The sequence below is a fragment of the Mycteria americana genome, chromosome 9 (genome assembly GCF_035582795.1).
Source record: "Mycteria americana isolate JAX WOST 10 ecotype Jacksonville Zoo and Gardens chromosome 9, USCA_MyAme_1.0, whole genome shotgun sequence".
In the NCBI taxonomy this organism is placed as follows: Eukaryota; Metazoa; Chordata; class Aves; order Ciconiiformes; family Ciconiidae; genus Mycteria; species Mycteria americana.
Window position 1 is genome coordinate 39,887,438 of NC_134373.1, and position 12,328 is coordinate 39,899,765.

The 12,328-nt window shown below is 39.0% G+C and overlaps 1 protein-coding gene across 7 annotated transcripts in view; it reads right to left on the minus strand.

The window, feature by feature from the left end:
* Positions 1–12,328, minus strand: part of QTMAN (queuosine-tRNA mannosyltransferase) — a 201,614-nt gene that overhangs the window by 49,359 nt on the left and 139,927 nt on the right. For all 7 annotated transcript variants that reach the window (XR_012777020.1, XR_012777021.1, XM_075511432.1 and 4 more), the window contains one exon: positions 1,821–2,189. Coding sequence is in view for 5 of the 7 variants with exons in the window: in XM_075511432.1 (XP_075367547.1) it covers positions 1,821–2,189 (369 nt within the window). In the remaining 2 variants the exon portion in view is untranslated. The remainder of the gene's footprint in view (positions 1–1,820; positions 2,190–12,328) is intronic.

Consider the following 12,328-nt stretch of genomic DNA (forward strand, 5'->3'; position numbering starts at 1 on the left):
AATAACCCAAACAAAATTAGTTCTCTTGTCAGCTTCTACCTTGTATGTCCCCAGGCATCAGTAAAATTGACTGCACGCTAGATTTTCAAAATTAGCCCTAATGTTAGCTGTGTGTCTGGCAACCTCCAAGTTTCCAATGTTCTACTATATTACCCGTAAGGATGAATCTGTTACTTTTATATTTTGGCATTTGCTCTTGCTGATGCGGCTTTTTTTTCCCTCTCTTCTCCAAATTAAAAATAATTTAGCTTTAACAATAAGTATGTGCACGAACACAATGCTGCATCTCTTTAAGCAACTAACTTTAGGCAATTAAATTAAATTAAAGCAAAAATATACACAGAAAGAAAAGGAATTATTCAATTTAATATTGTTGATTTTATTACTTAGCTTTGTGCTGTTTTATGCAAACTACTGAATAAAATGGAAAATATTTTCTTTTCCTTTACTCTGCTCTTTTTGAATGCAACATTTGGAACAATTTAGGTTAGCATTCAAAAAAAAAACCAAACCGGCTCAGAATCATAAAACTTTTTATAACTGACCATCTTAAAAACATGGATTTTTAAAATGCGGTCTTATGTGAAGGGGGATAAAATTCTTCAAAAAATAAAAATGACACTAAGCTTCATATACTTTCACCACCAAATGACTACATGCAGTATCTCTCCCTTCGATGCACTAAATTTGAAAATAACCTATGAGAACACAGAGCATTTCGGCGCGAGCAGGGAAAACACGATTAAAAATAAATGTGGCTCCCCAAGAAAGGCTGCGTCGGAAGTGTGAAGTTGATTAAACAAATCCAAAGACAGATTCCACATCAACTTCCAATCCCTAAATTTTATGTTCAGACATTTAGAGTCAAAGATGAAAATCCCTTTAGGTACCAGATGCTGCAGATCATCTGGGAGAGCTTCTGGAGTTTTAATGTGCTGGAAGTCAAATCCCCTGCAAAGGCGATTTGCCCCGTCGGTGCGGTGCACTTATTGCTTCACCTGAAAACAGGCGCTCTCGGAAAATCTGACCTACTGATCGACCCAGCATCTCTGCAATAAACAGACTATAATCTGTGGATGAAGCGAACTCTAATCAGGCCACATGCAGATTAAACAAACTGTGAGGAATAAAAACTAGATTAAAATGTTCGTGCCCAATACCGGAAGATTATCAGGACACTTTACCTCTTTAAATCCTAATTTATGTAGGAGTCAAGCTAAAGTTTATATGTTTTTAGCGATTACGTGGCATGGTAGATTTTCGGCCGTTCAGAGCAGATTCAGAGATCAGGTATTTGCGTTCGCAGTTGGAAAAATACTGTTTCGCCGTTAATACGTTCAAACAGGCTTCTTATTTATGTAACGCTGAAAGGGTGTTTTTAAAATGCAGACAGCGGGTTACCATCAGCTGTCCGGTGTCACCATGTATCTTTACACTTAATCACTTGCATTAAAGTAATTAAGATCATTTAAATAACATTAGATATTCATTGTCATCCGTGGATTGCTTTATAGGAAAAGAGAGTTACCAGAATTATGCTTATCGTTTCAGCAGCAGGGATATCTTTTTCTTGGGCAAAAAAGAGGGATCATTCACACCAATGGTTATACGTCTGGGTAGCGTTACCGAACTACGTATACTCAAACAAGTTATTTCGAATAATCGGATGTTAGCGATGCGTCTTTTTCCTCTGCGTGCGTGTGCAGCATCAGTACGTGTTTAGGAAATTATTTTATACTTGACAGAAGTCGTGGAAAGGGGATCAGACCAAATCCATAAATCTTTGGAAGGTACACTATTTAGATTTGTTCACCACTTACCACCTGTGAGGCCAGGCAATGTGTAAAGGTCTTTGCTGATAGTCCTGTCCACTCAAGATCTTCGAGAGGTTAAAAGTCAGATGGTGCTTATCTTCTTCTTGACAAGGATTTGTACTTTCTGACGCTTCGGACGTGGTCAGGCTCGCCGGTGCTGCTGGGGGGGAAGGCAGCCCCTCGCGCTGTGTGGTACAAAGCCCAGGCTGGGCTTCACAAAGTCCAGACTCGCGGTGCGCGTTGCTGTTTTTCATTAAAGCTCCCAAAGCTCTGCTCTTCTGCTGGCCCGGCAGACCCTCCCGTTGATAAGCATCTCCGTTTCTTTTAACACCAATTACCTTTTCCAAATGGGCAAGCTTATGTTCTGGCATGAATCTGTTAGGAAAAAGAAGGAAAAAAAAAAACAACCCACAACTATATTATGTTTATGCTGGATTTCAGTTTCACCTGGTAATTGTTAATTAATTAACAGCAAATGAGAAGACAAAACACGGCTGGTATTTTACATCCATCCAAGCAACAACTCCACCAGCATTCAGTAAATGACACCCTTTATACGTATATTTTAGTGAATATGGTACCTGTGAAATAAAATAACCTACGGTTCACTGGCTGAGAAGCCAAAGGTCTCCACCGAACCACATCGCCGCTAACAGCACACGCATCAACAGGGAGAACAAAACTATTTGCCCGCTAAAATAAAGTGAAGCACACGTCTCTGGGAAGTAAAAAGGCAATTCTGCCAGAAAAGTCTTGGCATTTTTGCCGGGAGTATGGCTAAGATTGCTAGCAAATGCCAAACGCAGCGATGTTCAATCATCTAACGTGAATCTCGTCTGTGTCTAGACTGCGTCCAGCAAGTTGCTTCATCACAGGTAAATCAAAGTTAACGCCAGAAGACTGTTTGTTGCCCAATAACATGGGCCAAACACGTACCATGACATGGAAGTGGATCTTCTTATCCAACTATCCATGCCTGGTTTCTATGATGCCCAACTGAAAAAATGAATCACAAAGTAGAAAAAACCCCCGCACACCTAGGAGGGAAGGATCGAGTTGTACATCCATTCACATGGATGTTTATCCATTCACATCCAGGATAAAAGCAACCTGTTCTTTCACAGCTGTGAGAACGCTAAGGTGGGGAAACTGAGGCAGAGCTGCTCCTGGCCTCCCTGCGGTACCACAGACAATTTTAGACGCCACTGGCTCTTCCATCTTAAGTTCGGGCAAGCCTTTTGTCCACGTCGCAGAAAACCCTTCCCAACAACAGGATGCATTTGCACAGTTACACTGAGGCCACTGAACTTATTTTTGCAATGTGAACTTATTTGAACTTATTTTTGAAATGTGACATTTTATGCAGATCTAGTTTTACTGTTTGATTTAAAGTAGTAAGGACTTACAGTCCTTGCCCAGGAAGCACTCAAGTGAAGCTCCTTCATTCAAACATCACCCTTCTAAATTAACACGGAGTACGTGCACAGCCACTATGGGATCCTCACTCTAAAAGACTGCCTGGGCCTCAAGTTAATTTACCCAAATATTATTTACTTACATGCCTTTCAGTGCGATTATGGTTCTCCTAGAGAAGTAGAGGCATTTAAATTTTCCGTTTCCTTTTAATTTCCAAATGTTTACACACTATAGCCTGTTTATTGAACTGTTTACTAAAGCCAACACTTGCTCCGCTTTATCAACCTCCTCCACAGCTCTTCAGAGTTTTACTCCATCACAGCTCCTTTCTGGGCTGCGAACAAACCGCTCCCTTCCCTCTTTGTCAAAACAAACATTCCCAAACACCAGAATCATCCACTTTGCCCTGCAACGGAGCGTAAATGCAAAAAGACCCTTTTCCTTCGAAAACACTACCAAAATACAAACACGTACACACTACGTGAGCTTTACTGCAGTTGTACTCCTGACTAATTGCTTTGAGGATTTTGCTTCAAACCCCTAAATCTCCTTTCCTAAGTCGGTACACTGCGTAACTGCTCCATGTAATGTGCATTCTTTGATTTGGCTTGCCGTCCCTTGGCATATTATTTTCATGTTTATCTACCTTTCCAAGGCACTGACCAAATCACCTACGAGATCGACCTTTTTTCCACTGCTCGCCATCGCTCGTTGGAGCTGCTCTGTAGATACAAGCAAAGTTCAATCACATTCAGCCATTGCCTATGTTATAAACAAGCCAGGTTCCCAAATGAGCCTGAGTTAAACCATTCCCATCTCGGCGACTTAGCCACCCTCAGATCCTCAGAGCATAAAAGTATAAATTCAGTGTGGCTGAATTCCATACATATATGCTCTTAACATTTAAGCCAGCGCTTTGACAGTCTAAGCTGAATTATAGACCTAAAACTGGCTGGTGGTGGCTCCTCTGAAGTAAGGACACAGACCCGTGAGGATATACTTTTATATATTTACGCATGGGAAAAGCTGAAGGAGAACTAGGTTAAGGGATTTGCTCTAAACCACCGAGGCTGTGACTGAATTGAGAGGACTGATTTTCCAAACCAAATTTAACTAGCAGATTTTGAAAAATCATTGCCATTAAGAAGAATTGCTTGACGCGTGAGAGGTCGGACTACCTAGGCAGGCTGTATCCCCCTGCCTGTCTTTAATCTCCCGGCCACTCATCCACTCAATGCACCGTTTCTATTTCTGAAGAGGTTTTCTTCTTAGTTTTCAGCCCTTATAAATCTGATCCGTCACTGCAGAATTTCTAATAATATTAGATAAAACTTCACCGATCTCTCTCTGGAATAAACTATTTAATATCCTTTATTTAAGACATGTGTGTGCAATCAATTCTGTGGTATTTACTTGTATTACACACACAGTATCCATCATCTTGACAATTTTTAAAAGTTTTAGAACACCATTTCACTTAACAGTTTAAAAAAAAAAAAAAGATTTATTTGATGGTTAACTTTGGAACAAGTTATCTGCATTAACTTCCATTGTTTTGGCATAAAGTAGTTCTGTATATTTTACTAACAACAGTGGAGACATGATAAAGGATGTAGGCAGAGGACCATAAACAGCTCTCGCTGCAACCCACAGTGTTCGTGTAAAAGCATTAATTTTTAGGACTTTGATTGGGAGACGTCTCTGTGCTCAGCCACGTGGATTTTGCTGAATACAACCCCGTATAAAACCTTGTACCTGAATATAACAATTTTCACTGCAGAAAGACCATTGTAAATCATATGTAGTATAAACTTGTCCACATGATTGGAGTGATATAATGGATATTGTAGTCCCTAACCACTAGCTAATGTTCTTCATGACACTTAAATAAATGACCTGAAAATAAACTAATAACAACACGAAATCTTCTAAACCTGTTCATGTGCATTTCCCAAAAGCATGCTGGAGAAAGACAATGTCTAGTTAGCACATTTTTTTGTGTTTACATTTTTTTCCAGAACATTTTTGCTCCAGCTATTCTATTTTTCCTCTTCCAGACTCACAATTAATTCTTCTTTTCTGCCACCTTCCAGACAGAGTCATCTCTCCATCCAGTACCTGCCCAGATTTTGGTCATTTATAAACATCAAGAGGTTGCAGGACTTCTACATCACCACCCAGAAGTCTACAACTTGGAGAAAAAACAAGGGCTCCAGTGTTTTATTTGGAGCCAGTATCTACTCCCACGGAGATCATCAGATGTTTTTAAATCCTTGTCTACATTTCAGAAGATACAACCTCAGAGAGGCTGGTTATGGAGCAGCAGAGCTGAGGCAGAAGCAGACATAGGCTTAAAAGACTAGATATAAGGAAGAAATTTGTTAGGCTGAGGGTGGTGAGGCACTGGCCCAGGTTGCCCAGAGAGGTGGTAGATGCCCCATCCCTGGAAGCATCCAAGGTCAGGCTGGACGGGGCTCTGAGCAACCGGATCTGGTTGAAGATGTCCCTGCTCGTGGCAGGGGGTTGGACCAGATGACCTTTAAAGGTCCCTTCCAACCCAAACCATTCTCTGATTCTACGATTCTAAAAAACAAGCTAGAGACCTACCACAGCAGATGGGTAGGACTGAGTTATCGAGAAGGATGCACCGGTTTTCTCAACCTGAGTTACGACACACACCAGTCACACAAGAAAAATGCCACAGCATTCTATTTTTAATACGGGAGAAGGATTTTATTGTTATTATTAACTTACGGTAGTGAAATCTTGTACATGTGAAACTTTCCAGAAAAAAAAAAAAATCACCAAAGCATACAAATATTAACACTTTCAACAGATTCCACAAGGCACTGTCTCTTGTATTTAAAAAAACATGGAAAATGTTTTACTTTTATGCATAACTCATATATATTTAAACACTGAAATTTCAGAACAAACAGTGAGAGACTTAGGTATCTAATTTTAGTATCACAACTTGTTTTAAAAACTTTCAGAATTATTTTTCTTTTATTTATTCAGATTTTTGAGGATCTCTGACACATTTAACGGTCAATTTTAAAACTTTATGAAGACTTTAAAAAGAGTAAGCCTTGAAAACTTTCCCTTTTTGCATACTGGGTATAGATGTTTAGTTAAAAAGATGGGTTAAAAATTAAACTAAGTTCATATATAATAAAAATTCCATATACTAGAAGTCAGAGTTTCAATTTAAATATTTGCCATTTTGAATAACAGATTCTTTTGAACTTCCCAATCTATATATTATATATTTTCTTTTCATTTATGCCATGAAACCCTGCTCTGAGAAAACCCATGTACTTTTCCTTGGAGCAGAGGTGCTTTTTCCCCAGCTCTTTCGTAACATCTTGCTGTGTTACATCGTATGTGTTTATTCATAGCACTTTATTTGCCCTAATGAAAAATTACTTATAGGAATTGGTTTCTTTTTCATGGCACCCAGCGTCACTTTGTGCACCATTTTATTAAAAACAACGACAACAAAAAAGGATGGAAGGGCCATGATGTCACTGCTCGATGAATAGAAACCACATTAGAAAGACTAACTGGAGTGCTGGTTTAGGTTAGATCAAATTATACGGGCAAGTTCTGTGTGTTGTGTACTGGTTTGAATAGTTGTTCTCGATGAGCAAGAATAATTTGTAAGAATGGATAGAAGCTAAAAAAAAAAAAACCCCAAAAATTTGAATTCATAAAAGCTGGCCCTTCTGTAACCGTAGTTACATTTGGAAGCAAAGTTAAAGATAGTTCTGAAAGTGCCATGGATTTTTTTTTTTTTAATTATATTGCCATTAAAAAGTTTAAAAATAATAAAAGGAGGTAGTCATGATCAGATTTATTAGAAACCTTCCCCAGGCCTTGGGGCTGGAGCACGCACATTTCAGAGCCGCCGTGTTTCCTTCGCCACCGATGCACCGTCACGGCGTAACTTTCAACGGAACAAACTCATTGTCTGAGAATTTCCTTTGTCTTCTTTTAAACAGGATCACAAAGGTCTCTTTGCTAACTGTAATATTTTTAGTATAATTTACATGACCTAAAACACTACCGAGGTTCATGCAGAGCTGCTGTGATTCTAATACCTGGAGTCCATTTGGCTTATAATCGTTGTGATGGACAATCATTTTTGTCATTTGCAGTAACTGGGAAATTCCACTTTCGCACTTTCTTTCTTTCTGCTTCCCTGAGTTTATCCTGTTCCTATGCTGAATTTGTTCCCACAAGTACTACAAAGGAGTGCAAAACTACACAACCGTGCACACGTATTACTGGCCAAGCACTGTACAAATACCAAAGCTGCATGGCTATCTCTGAGCTTTTTCAAAAGTCAGAATTTTGCCCACTCTGTTCTAAGGAAAACAAAAAGGGGGTCATGAAAGCAGTCCTTTGGAGGCCAAACTGGGACAGACAGCAACTACATTAGTATATACTTGTTTTTTATATTTATATATAAATCTATACATTTATATTTTTTATGCTTAATGTTACCTGATATCAGTAATGATACCTGATATCAGATATCAGTTACCTGAATCACCTGATAACAGAAAAACTGACGCATTTCTATTTACCTACTTCTCAAAAGATTGCAACAAATGACAAAACTGGGAGACTGGTCTCAGTTCAGTGATTTTTTTTCTTGATTTTTTTTTCTCTGCAACCACTGTCACATTTTGCCCTACAGCCAAAAGGAGTTGCTGAGTGTGGTCAGGTGTCCCAAAGCTGTGCTACAGTTCAAACCTAAAAGCTCAAAAGAAGATTCCCAATATTTAGGGAATTCGATATTAGGGTTTATTGAAGTTGTCACATACTTGCAGGGATCTAATTTCACTTTCTGATCTTTAGCAATGGTTGTAATTCTTCAGTCAGAAGAGGGAAGAGATTACTTGTCAGCAGTAATTTCTAACACAGATAATGCCATATAAATATTAGGGGCTTATAAGCATGGACAAGGATTAGGAGCAAAGAGAGAGAACAGAAAGAAAACTGAACAGAGCCAAGATTAAGCACTGGGAAGGGCACGGCAAAAGAAAATACAAGGTCTGCGGCTGAGCTTGTCTTCCCACAGTAGAACATATATTTTCCTGGGTAGAATAAGTAGGGTTTACACCGACTTCCCTGTTTGTGAACTGCAAGATAGATGCATAAGTATGGAAATATTATTTGAGACGTGATCATTTCCTGCTGTCGCTATCTTCTCTCACCTTCTCTCTTCCACGACGCAGGAGAAATACAGAATAGACTCAGGGAATCACTGAGGACGGAAGGTCTCTGGTCTGACCTTCTGCTCAAAGCCCATCCAGTTGGACCAGGTTGCTCAGAGCCTCATCCAGTCAAGTTTTAACTATCATCGAGGCCAAGGATGAAGACGACTTCTTTCTGACAAATAAGCCAAAATATTGCTGGTTTGGCAACAAATTAGCTGAATGCAACCACCCTTCTCACTCCAGCAGTGTGCCTGATCAGCAGGCAGGATCCAGAGATGCTCCTGGAGAAGAGAGGTTGGATCCAAGGCAACCGCAGGCAGTTGGTTTTGACTCAAGTGGTAAGTTGGTCTGTTGGAGTGGGGAAGGAAGATGAGACAGGCAGGAGAGGAGAGATATCAAGAGTAAAGATAGCAGAAAAGAAACAGAGTAATTCTCAGATTCCTCAAACCGTAACTTCCACCTATTTTTCCAAATAATTTCTGAGCAAAATCCCTCAATATCTAGTATTCATATTTGATACTGCCAAAAATTCCCACTTTTACTTAGCATTTTACACTCTTCTTTCCAATCTAGTTTCACTCTGATTCGACAACACCCACATTAGTTTATTCTCTAAGATGCCATATCTGTACCTCAATATAGGGAGGATGGTCAAACCAATCTCTAACTTTCCCATCAATATTACATTCGAATTTCTAACATTAAGGTGACTGCTCAAGATGCATTGTAAAGCCTACATCCTAGACGACCAGGATTTTAACTAAAGCGTTCTTCAATCCTTGTTCCCCAAAATACGTGGAAAGGTACCGCCTTCCAAAACACATCCTGCAGTGAAACTAGGCAAAACAGGAGCAAAGGCAGGTGAAACTACTCCAAAGCAAATATATCCCTGAAAGTCTAAGCTTTCCTGCTTTTGAGTCCTCTAGGCTGCTGCTCTTGTTGGACATCATTTTAGCCGAAAGCACGTATCTAGCCTAATCCAGTACTTGCGGGATTATTCCATTTTGCTACATATTTACTCTTGATAAATGACTTCAACAATATTTTAAGCGCTTTAGGTCAGCAAAAAACCAAAAAAGTCAACTAGTGATTACTCTGCATTTTAATACTGGAAGGGAGACTCTGGACCCACTGAAGTCAAAGGCAAAGCTCTCTTTGACTTCAAGAGAGACAGAGTTTGACCCTAAATACGTTATTTCTGAATTCACATCTTCAATTCCCTGAAATCCTTTAACGTTAAACGTAAGAATCTGTGCAGTTATAATTTCTAAGAACATCATTCTCAACAAATGAAATGGTGATAATTTAAAAACTCCTCAGAAAGACGGTAATGAACTACAATACATATTTTATAACGCGGATGAAAATAACTTATGCATTATTTTGCGCCAGATACGAAAACATGAATTAATTGATAGTTCAGAAAAAAAGGTGATTTTCTCTATAATTAAACACCATGACTGTGAAGATCTGCTACACCGGCACTGCAAGGTAACAGATACACTTTTGGAGCCCTAAGAGTCGCCTTGATAACAACTGCCAGAAATTTAGAAATTGTTGACTTAAGTTCTGCTTCTGCAGAAGTTCAAAAGAATGAATTACACTATGGGGAAAAAACCTAGGCTTCTGAGAATTGCAAGGTTTTTAAGGTCCTTTAGGATTCTAAAGGATTGGTCATGTTTATTAGTGCTTATTTAAACAGAAAAAAACCAGCTCAGCTTTCGAGTGCTTATTTAGGAAATGCAAATTTCACATATAGCTCCAAACAATACAGTACCTCTTCTTGCTAAACAGAATTGGAAATGGGTTGCTGAAAACTGAAAACTGATATCACACCTAAATTCATCTTGTCTTTTATTTCCCTTTTTATTTTTTTTTTTTAATTAAAACTAATACCAGGATCCTGTAACATATAATTTCCTGTTTTGTGGAAATACTTCTAATCAGGATATATAGGATGGATGTCCCCTTTAAACAGGCTGCTTGGTAACATACGCAATGCAGAAGGGAGTGCTATCATAACACTTCAATAGTTAAGTGACTTTATGAGAAAAATACTTCCAAATGTTTCCTAAAACCTTCCAAACCGCACCAAAGAACATTATCGTAATATTATGTTTCCCTATGGCCTCCAATATTTAAGCTTGCTATTCTTGAAATGATACTTGGATGAAAAATATAAGTTTATGTAATGTATAAATCGCTCCTAGAAGAAAAGTTGCCTTTAAAATTACTCTGTATAGATGTCAGATATTTTACATTTTCAATAGCCTTTCTGTATTAATTGAACAAATAGTATGCTAGTGCTCTGGGCTGCACGTGAATAGTTTGTATTTTAAAAACTGAACAGTCACCGTGTGATCTTATTCATAGCAAATACTAAAAACAGTAACTGTCCTAACCGATTACATATCAAGTTACCCTTAATAGATATCCATATTTCTTGCATAGTATACATAATCCATATAAACTGTATACCATATATCAATAACATATTCCAGCGAATCCACCATCAAAGAGTTCGTTTATAGTAGGTTTTCATTTGACTCGGGGTTGTAACGTTCTGTGCAAGCATAAGCTAACCATTTCAGTGATTTTGCCAGCAAGCTGCTTTTTGGCAGATTATTGGCAGTACATATTGGCAACAAACTAGTGCAACTAAGCCCTTCTTATAACTTACAGGTAAATAATGATTTTAATAAATTTATGTAAAATGTTCCACTTGCTGACATCTGGTTTTGATAATTCGCTCGACTGCGCAAATGCAAACTTCTGTGCGTTTCTCAGGAAAACACATATTTCACCTTAATTATTTCACACTTTCCCAGGTACCCCAAGAAATAAATAAGCGATGAAGCCTACTTTCACTTGACGGTTTAACTGAAGAAAGCTTTATCTGAAAAATTAATTACAAGTAACAATCGTATGCACACAAAAATCTAAAACACATTTTGTCATCAATACAACAGCCAAGTAATAAGAAAAACACAGGGCTATTGTAGAGTTCTCTCAGCCGCAGGGCATTCACATTGGATGGTCCAGTCAACTGCCCCTGGCCCTGAGGACCACGGGGTAGTACGGAGACTCTGACCTCCATTTGAAAATGTGCTACTATACGAGATTAATTTGCACTTTTTTTTGCACTGCAACCGAAGTTTAAATGTCTACGCATTTGTATCTCAGCTAGGCAGTGTGGTTTAGAGGAAACTCTTAAGTTTTAATCCCGGCTTTGCCAGTGGGTCAGCATCTTATCGTCCACACGCCAAAAGTCTCTCTCCATCTCCAGAACTAGAATGGCAGTAGCGCTCTGCCCTAAAAGGATCAAGTTTTTGTTAGAAAGCTCTAAAAATGTTATTACTACTAGTAGCAGTGTCATTAGAGGGAAAAAAACCAAAAAACCGCAAAACCTTGGACTCCCTTTTTCTGGTGTAAATCAGGATGACAGTGACGCCGATTTAAGGTCACTGAGAATCTGCCCTTCAGCATCCAGGTACCAGAAAGCCAGGCTAGCACATCACGGCAGCTCCTCAGGGAGCCTGCGCTGCCAAATTCCTGGAAAACGCACGTGGCTCATCATTGAGCTACCTGTGATATTAAAGGCTGTAAACCAAGAAGAGGAATATGCCGTATTTTGTTGGAAAAAGGAGAAAACAGTATCGATACAAACAGCGCTGTTACCCTTATAGGCTACGAGCTGGCGGTTACCAGCATGGTGACGTATCTGCGTGGGGACAGCAGGAAGGATGGTGCCTACCACGTAAGGAGACACAGACTTGTGAACAGCTTGAGCTAAGAGCCGCTTTGTAGCGGGACATGGTCATCTTGAACATTACTACACTAAATATATTATAAAAAAAAATAAAAACCAGAAAC